The following is a 10,000-nucleotide window of genomic DNA, read 5'->3' as shown; positions in this document are numbered from 1 at the left end:
CACACAACCACACACATATATGTGTGTATATATATATATATATATATATATATATATATATATATATATATATATATATATATATATATATATATATATATATATGCGTGCGTGTGTGTTTGTGTGTATATATGTATATACATATATATACATATATACATGTATATGTATATATATGTCAGCGTGCTGTAGGCTGTCCGTCTGTCGCTCGCAGGCGAATACAGGTTGAACTAGGAAATTGACATGTACGATGTACTAGGAAGTGTGGAGAAAGGATGTGATCATATACACGGGGCGGAAGGCCTGCGGATGTCGCATCCGCTGTCGTGTCTAGCAAAGATTTGGTATGTAGAGGCTAATGTTCCTGTATTAAATATATGTTTATAAGTTAATGGTGTTATATGTATGGCAATAGTAAAGTAATGGAAGGTGTCTGCTACGTGTGGCCACAAGTGAGTCCTGTAGCTATAAGGGTTATACGAAACACTCAAGATCCATTAGTGAGCATCTCTGGGGAGAGATTTGGTGTGTATTGAAATAGGCTATATGTGACATGAGTCTTGCATTCTTACATCGCTCGGTCACGCACAGGTATCTATACAATCCAACTCTCTGTAGAGCACGGACACGAGTCGAACGCTGTCACGAAAGGCTAACACAAAACCTCAATTTCCTGTTGATATAGTGCTCCAACATCTTCCAGAAGTGCAACAATAGGTTCACAAGACCTAATAACGGAAAAAGTGATTTGAAGTGATTGGACTTAGAAAATTAGGAGCTTTTTTTAAAAAGTGACAATCCACCGAGGTACCCCTGTGAAAAAAAATAAAGTTTGCCCATGCGCACAAAGGTTCGTGACGTCACGAATCGCTCAGCAAGCACCTCACCTCACCCTTCATCACCTCCCTCCGTCGCTGACTCCGACCTCACTATGAACTGAAAATTCTGCTGGACGACCAAAGGAAATTTGTAAATGAAAATTGACAGGATCGACCGTAAACAACAAGAAGCCATCAGATCAAGTGATCGTAAAATTAATGACCTGATCACCAGCCTAGAATGGTAATGGTACTAAATGCAATAACAGGAAAAAAATTGCGAGGATACTAGATTGTGTAAAATACAATGAAGTAAATAAAGAATCTAAAGTAACACAATATAATATATGTGTGGATACACGAGGATGTATGACTGAAATAAATATGTATAAAACTAATATTTAGATACAACAGAGGTAACAGCTTGATAGTGACAATTAAGGCGAGTAAGTGGTGATTAGGCGCTGACATTGTCGGCGTCGTTAATTTTGTTACTTAGACGGTGTAGGGTATGCCTATTCAGGCAAGGGCTAGGTCCACCGCCGGCATCTGTGGTGGCGTCAGGAAGGCAGCGGCCTCCCCCTTAATACGAAAGCCGCCAATCTAATAATATGATGTGGATAAAAATCGATCCTCGCACGGCGACCTAGCTTGTATGAACAGTGGAAAAGCCAGTGAGAAGAAGAGAAGAAGAGAAGAAGACGATGCACGGGACCGTTCCTGTCTTGCTGCTAGAAAATATAAAAAAATAAGTCGTGTTACAGGAGGTAAAAAATTGATAAAGATGGAAACTATATACACTTAGGGGACACATGGATAAACTATACTAAAGCATGGGAAGGAAGATAAATGTTTGTGAGGGAGAAGTCAAAGGGTAGAATGTTGCGTGGGAACAAGGGAAACAGTCAGAGGAGCGCAATATGCTGAGTCGGAAGTAGAGTTGGTATGTTCGTGGACCATGAGGACAGTCGGCGCATTGTTAAAATTGCCTTGTGTGTTATGCTGATGTCGTCTAATTGTCACATGGGATAGGCAGGAAGCAGCAGTAATTGTGGAAACCGGAAAAATAACGTAATACAGAAATACAATCCTCAGTCTCTGCGGGTAGTAAAACACATGACAATGTACACAAAACAAAAACAGGTGTCGACAGGCCAAGAGCATGTGTAAAAGAGGTGGTACGAGTGCACTTATGGTGTAAGAGGTCACGAACTTGCACCAGTACTGACTGGGAGGACGCGGGACGGTGCGACCAGGTGCATGGAAGCATACTCGCATCTGAAAATCATCTAGTTACCGTGGTACATGCTGGGTAAGATGGCACGTTCACTGGCACCTTATACTCCACGAAGGGAGGCAAAAAAGTGATCTCAGTGTGTGTACTGTAGTGATTAGATTATCTAATGCTATGGGCCATGTAAAAATGTAAGGGTATGGCATCAGCTGCGTGTGTGCGGCTGAGAACTTCATTATTGAAATTACAAACGTTTCGGAGAGGCAATCTCCATCATCAGTGCTATAACAAAAGAGCAAAAACAGGGAAATTAAATCTGGTACATTAAAAACAGTAAACAAAAATAATACAAAGTCATAGAACAAAAAATACGAAAAATCAAATGACCACAGACAAAAAAACAGTTCCTGAAAATAATCAAAACAAAATTCTCAGACAATGCTATCCTCAGGACTGTTTTCGGTGTTTTTACAGTTCTAACACTATTGGAAATTTTTCAAAGAAAAAAGAAATGTGTTACTCTGAACTAAGTTCGGATGTGGTTTACCTATTTATGTGTCCTAGCTGTCAGGTTAGGTACATGGGATCAACCTCACGATGGTTCCACTACCGCATTCTCGAACATAAAGGCAAGTCAATCAAAACAGGTCTACATCTGAGCAAACCATACTCCTCAGCAATTAGAGAGTATGCTCACCTCCATAATCACACACACATACATATATCGACGGCTACCATCAGTCGATGTCGACATTATTGAATTTGTTCTGCCTGGGTGAAAGAATATGAGGATGGCCCCTCATGCCCTCTCTAGTGGTGTGAGACAGCACACCTTCACATTCTGAGCAAAAGAATGTGAGGAGTAAGCTGTTGCACATGAAGGCGACAATGAACTGCCTTAGGGAACCCGGCTCCAGATTTTTCCTTGTCTCCTGAAGCCTTTTCATCTTATAGATGCCACAAGGCAGTGGATTGTCTTGCATAGGGTGAAGTCCCATAGCTTCTGATCATACACGGATTCAACTACAAAGCAGCGGTTATTTTGTATAGGGTGAATTCCTATAACCTTTGACCATACACGGACATAACTACAAGGCAGCAGTCGGGCACACTATTATATCTACATTAGACTCATCCAACTTATGCAAATCTATGAGTGTCTGCATGTGCGTGTGCATTCATACACACACACCGTGCATATGTGGATGTGTGTGTGCATTCAGACACACAAATGCACATGCACGCGCATATAAGTACACACATATTTGCATATATTGGGTGAGTGTAACATAGATACGATAGTGATACCCGACTACTGCCTTGTAGTTCAGTCCGTGTATGGTAAAAACTAGGGAAATTCACCCAGTACAAAATAACTACTACTTTGGGGTATGGTGAAATGCTAGGGGATTTCATATATGTGTAGACATATACATATACACATATGTATATATATACATACATACGTATATACATACATACATACATATATCTATATATATAATATATATACTATATATATAAACTATAATATATATAATATGTCGTGTTGTGTGTGTGTGTGTGTGTATACATATATTCTCTCTCTCTCTCTCTCTCTCTTTCCCTCTCCCACTCTTTCTCCTTCTCTTCCTCCCTACCTCCTACTCCTCTTCTCTCTCTGTGTATGGTGTGTGTGTGTGTGTGTATAAACTCACTCACACAGAGTGAGAGAGAGCAAGAGAAAGAAAGGGAAAGAGAGAGAGAGAGAGAGTCAGGGGAGAGAGATAATAATAATGATAGTAACAATTTAGCTTTATTTAACCATTGATTTATATGAATTAGTCTTGTGTCCACATGTGTCGTTTATTTTTGCTTGTCTAAAATTATCCCCTGTGTGCAAGGAATGGCCGGGGTTACCAGCCATTGGCGGCGAGGGATATGAACGCAGAACAGCAAGAGAGAGAGAGAGAGAGAGAGAGAGAGAGAGAGAGGAGATGAAGAGAGAGAGAGAGAGAGATAGAAAGATGAGAGAGAGAAGAGAGGAGAGAAAGAAAAGAAACAAAGCAAGAAAGGAGAGGGAAAGAAGAAAGAAAGAGAGAGAGGGAGAGAGAAGATGAGTGATGAGAGAGAGAGAATGTGTGTGTGGTGTTTGGTATGTGTGATTGGTATGTGTGTGTGTGTGGTGTGTTGTGTATGTGTTGTGTGCGTCGTGTGTGTGTGGGTGTGTGTGTGTGTGTGTGTGTGAGTGTTTGTGTGTGTGTGTGTGTGTTTATTAGTGAGTGATGGGAGAGTAGAGGAGGGAGAGAGAGAGACGAGAGGAGAGATCTAGGATTAGGCCTCTCACCAATTTATTATGGAGAAGTTACATTTGGATTACGGTACCACTCCTTACCTGATTGTGGATGCCCTTCCTAATCAGCCGTGGTTCAGCGTGCTACCACTAGAGAATTCACAAGAAACAAGCAAGCAAGCAACCTACATGTGTTTACCCCTGAAACACCGCTTGTCGAGTTGCTGACAACTTGTCTCCAGCATTCACCAAGTACGCAAATATCCACCGTTACACAACGTTAATTGACGCACTTCGCCCTACGAGGGAATTACTGCCCAACCGTGAGCCGAAGTCTGGGAATCCAGTGAAGTGGCACTGACGAAGGAGCCCCTACCCCACCTATGTGTGTGTGTGAATATATATTATCTATATATATATATATATATATATATATATATATATAGAATATATTATATATCTATATTATTATATATTGATTATATATGTCATATATATGCCTATATATATATTATATAATATATATAGATACTATATATAGTATATATTATAGATATATGATATATGGATAGATTTATGTATATATTCTATACTAGATATTATATAGTTGTATGATCTTAGGAGGATATATATAATATGTATATTATATATATGCACACATATATAGAAGGATAGATATATATTATATATATACATGAGTATATATATAGATATAAATTATAGGGAGATCAGTAGATATATTAGATATATATATATAATGCACATATATATATTTATAATATATAGTATATAAGATATATTATATATATATAGATTCTATATATATTATATATATGTGTGGTGTGTGTGTTGTGTATGATGTAACACACAACACACATAGATATATAAATATATTATATATATGTAGCTATGTATGATTATTCAGATAATATATATTATATCTTAGTATATAATATATTGATAGGCATAGCTATACTATATAAGAGATATATAGATTAAATAGCAGATATTATATATATAATATACTATATAGATATATCAGGGCGAGATGCGATGATAGATAAATATGATAGAGGAATAGATTATGAGAGAGATATATATATAGATAGATATTATATATATATATATATGATATATTATCTATATATATATTATATATATATATATTATAGTATATCTATATATGCTATATTTTCAGTAATAGACTAGATGATATATATATCAGTATATAGATATATTATATTATCTATATATATATGATATTATCTCAGAGATTATATATGCATAGTATCTATCTGCTATATAGTATATTGCATATATATATATAGTATAGATATATATTATATCTATATAATAGATATAGATATATATATAATAGGATGTAGTATATATAGATATTAAATATAGATATACATACATATAGAGTATATAGAAAATTATGTATTTATTCTATATTATACATATATATTATTATATAATATATAATTATAGTCTATATAGTATTATGATATATATCATTAGATATATATTATTATGCATATCTTATAGGTACTATATATATCATATATATAATATATATATATATATATATATATATATTATATACTTATATATATATTAGAGAGTATATATATATATATATATATACATGTGTGTGGGGTGTTTATGCCATATCTATACGACATATAGAGTATGCTATATAATATATATATATATTATATATATATATTATATATTATAGATATATATATATATATATATATAATATATATTTATATATATAGACTATTTATATATATATGAGTGTGTGTGTGTGTGTGTGTGTGTGTGGTTGTCGTTTGTGTGTGTGTGTGTGGTGTGTTTTGTGTGTGTGTGTGTGTGTTGTATAGAATGATAGTAGTGTGTGGTGTTTGTCGTGTGTGTGTATATTAGTGTGATATATGCTAACTATATTATATATTATATATATCTATATATATATATATATTTTATATTATATATATATATATAAGATAGGTGTGTGTTGTGTTGTGCGTGTTGGTGTGTGTGGTGTGTATGTGCCTGGTGTGTGTGTGTATAGCATAGACATAAGTAGCAGTGGTCCACGTTGCTGTTTACCACGTGGCTCCAAGTCCCAAATAGGAACCATTCACTCAGCGAGGGCGTAGATGACGATGTTATCTGATCTCGCTTAACCCAGCAGTTCATGACCAGCACCGACGTGGTAAGGTCGGCCTATCCCTTCCCCTCCGGCCAGGTTGACCGCGACCCGCGCTGTAGTATAGTATGATCCATTACCCTAAAGCAAAGTAGTAGCAATCGGACATAGGCGTTTGTCACCCCTTTTACCATGTTTTGAGTCCCTGTCAGCCATTGTACTAGAGTACTCTTAGCCTTTTACAAACTGGTGGCAGGGCGGGCGTTGCATCCTTTCGGCTCGCAGCACGAACACCTCCGAAGAAAAGAAGATAAACCACTCAACCGCTTCAGAATGTTGTAAGGAAAAAATACCATCTAAGTACACGTTTGAGCGTCCCTCCCTTCCCCTTCTATTATTTCTTTTCCCTTTCTTCTTCTCCCATAAATGTGTTAAGCCGTCAGTTTTGTGGGTAAAAAAGCTGCTAAGACCCGCAAATGGCGTAGTGTATTCTAACAGCGTAATCTTTTGGACCTCAGACAATATTCCGTGTGATCGAGTATGTGGTCAATAAACTGGAATATTGTTCGGATTAGTTAATAGTTTAACTAATTTCTGTATCGTTTCATATGTAAAGAATTCTAAACGCGTTCGTGCTTTGATCTATCCGAATTATCATTTCATTTGTACTATATCATTCCTCCCCTCGCCCAGACCTAACGCGTTTCTCTTCGCTTGTCGGTCGGTTGGTTTGTGGTCTTGACCTGACCTCACCTTTTCCTTTGCGGTCAAACCTAGGGATTAACTGTAGCATTGTTACACGCTTTTGGTGACACGTTTTATTGGCGCTAGAACGGAGCGTGTAACGCAATTTATTAAATTTATTTATGAATTTTAGGGTAGATCTCCCCCATATCATAGTACAGGATTGCGATATTAACACGGGGTTCGTAAAAACGCCTATAGATCTGCGCTCCTACATTTGAAAATAGGAAGGTAAAACCGAAGTTATTCGTTCGATCGGCAACTTTGAGTCAGTGTGACCCGCGGTTACGTCCGTTAATTAATGTAGGACTAGGGTTTAAGCTCGAATAATTATTAATTTATTAATCACACTCTTCTCATCCTCTTAAAGTCGCTTACATGTTTTGGGCAATTCCTAAGCGATTGTGTGATTTCATAAATATCCGTAAAGAATGTTACGAACGCCCATCACAGATATGCAGAAAAGAGAAGGTTATTAATAGATTTTTCTGGCTCGGTTGCTTCATTCTACAGCATTTTGGGTATAGGATCTCCCCATTCGATGAAGTCTAACATGTATAGATGACATAACTACCTTGGCAGTTCAAATTCTCTAACCCCAAGAAGATTTGCTTGCTAAAAAGCTTGCGAATAATTTTTTCACATCACCAATCATTAATGCATACATTCTGTCACATATCATTATATGTTGAATTCAGTGTGGTAGTTGAAATAATTTTATATAGCTAGCATTGCTAATTTATCTCAGTTTGTAATATTTAATGTTAATGTTCGTGTTTGTGATTCATTCTCTGTGTATGGCCACTCTCGCTTTCACTCGTTCATGCTCGCTGTCATTCATACACACACGCACACACGCACACACACAATTACTAACTCATTCACTCATCTACACAGAACAAAAGACACTGAAACCTTTTCATTAATAAGGTTTGCTGCTGTCTTAGTACCGGTGTAAAGATAAATGATGTATCTCTTTAGCCCGCAATTTTGTCAGTCATGACTAGTCACTCATACATTTATTTCTTCTCTGTGTGACGACAATTGGTTCAAGGAAAACCTTGCGGATTGCCATTGTCGTCTCCCTTATCTACTCTCACATCTATCAGAGGTGGTTGGTAGTTCAATCCAGGTCCATGTGGATGGCTACTGACGTCTCCCTCTCCCATTTTCTTCTTTATCTTTGTGAAAATAAAACATAAAGTGAAAAAAGGCAAAAATAAATTTAAAAACTAAATTAAAAACCACAATTTTTTTTAAAATAACCAATATGGTTTTAACCCCCCTTTTTTTTCCTTGCAATTGACCCTTTACTGTATGATCGGTTCCCCGAGTATATTTGCAGTCGGACGCGTAGCCGACACGGACCAAAGGAGGAATCTGCGAACCGGTCACCTAGGATGCTGTGGGGAAGGACGTCATAAAAAATGCCATGGGCCTGCGGACCAGGATGTTTGTCAAGCAGGTGTTAACCACCCATGGTGGGCAGGCATGCTGCCGAGACCCCGTAGATCCAGGAAGAACCATAAACTTGCCAGCGCAGGTCCCAGTCCCCCCCAGGATACTTTTGGGAGGGGGCACGCCGGCGGACCCTGCAGGATCCGTCACCTCCAGGAGCTCGTTAGCGCAGGTATCAGCTGCTCTGAGATGCTGCCCCTATGCCCAACACCCATAGATCCAGTAAGATATAGGGACGTAGAGACGAGCATCCGCGGAAGACCTGGAAGAGATCTGGGGACGTGGGGAGAAGACCCCACGGGATACCCGGGGACGAGGACTATGGGGAAGTCTAGACAACCCAAAGTAAAAGGAGGACCTGTGCGAGACTTTCAAGAGTGGGACATGAAGACGGAAGATTACCCAGGCCCAGGAGGATGAACGACAGGGTCGAAAGCCACGAAGATGCACAGGACAGCACACGCGAGATCCAGATGACCCCCAAAATTAGGGCACCCTTTAGGCAAAAACAAGGCACCTCGAGGGGAGGCACGAGTAGGTGGCCACAAATAGCATATACAAAATTACCAGTGGACCACGTCGCGCTTTCCCCATGGCTCCAAGTCCCAAATAGGAAATATTCTCCCCGCGGGGCATAGATGACGATGTTATTTATATCACTTTTACCCGTCCCCGTTCGTGTTAACCCCCGGCGTGGTAATTCGGCCTACCCTCCCCCCCGGGCAGGTAACCGACACTCCCGTGTCCGCTTTTACTTATAGACATCGCTCGTGTGTTCCATACTGGGTTTTTCAAATTATTAAAAAAGGCCGCCCCTTTAACAACTATAACTACCGTCTGTTCACCTTTGTACTAAGGAGCATAACCTTTGACAATGTGTGTGTGTGTGTGTGTGTGCTCACAGACACAAACCCATCCCCACACAATTATCTCTCTCTCTGTTTATATTATATAATATATTATATTTATATATATAATAATATATATATATATATTACTTTTTATAGGGGTGGGGGTTTTGTGTGTGTGTGTGTGTTATATATTACAAAAATATATATTTTTTTAATATATAAATATATATGTGTGTGGTGTGTGTGTGTGTGTGTGTGTGTGTGTGTGTGTGTGTTGTTGTGTTTTTTTTTTTAAAAGGAAAAAAAAAATTTATTATATATATATATATATATATATGGGAAAAAAAAATTTCCCTTTTAAATTCTTTAAAAAAAAGAATTTAAAAAATTTAAAATTTTATAAATTTTTTTTTTTAAAATTTATATTAAAAAAAATTAATTATCCCCCCCGGGCTGGGTTTCCCC

General features: G+C 37.8%; 1 protein-coding gene across 1 annotated transcript in view; it reads left to right on the top strand.

Moving 5' to 3' along the window:
- The first annotated feature begins 9,100 nt into the window (after nt 1-9,100).
- LOC119589785 (gamma-aminobutyric acid receptor subunit delta-like) overlaps nt 9,101-10,000 on the top strand; it is a 2,136-nt gene continuing 1,236 nt past the window's right edge. The window contains exon 1 of the mRNA XM_037938355.1: nt 9,101-9,218. Within this exon, the coding sequence (XP_037794283.1) occupies nt 9,101-9,218 (118 nt within the window). The remainder of the gene's footprint in view (nt 9,219-10,000) is intronic.

This window comes from Penaeus monodon, chromosome 26, assembly GCF_015228065.2.
Source record: "Penaeus monodon isolate SGIC_2016 chromosome 26, NSTDA_Pmon_1, whole genome shotgun sequence".
NCBI classification, from domain to species: domain Eukaryota; kingdom Metazoa; phylum Arthropoda; class Malacostraca; order Decapoda; family Penaeidae; genus Penaeus; species Penaeus monodon.
This window is presented reverse-complemented; position numbering and strand designations above follow the sequence as displayed.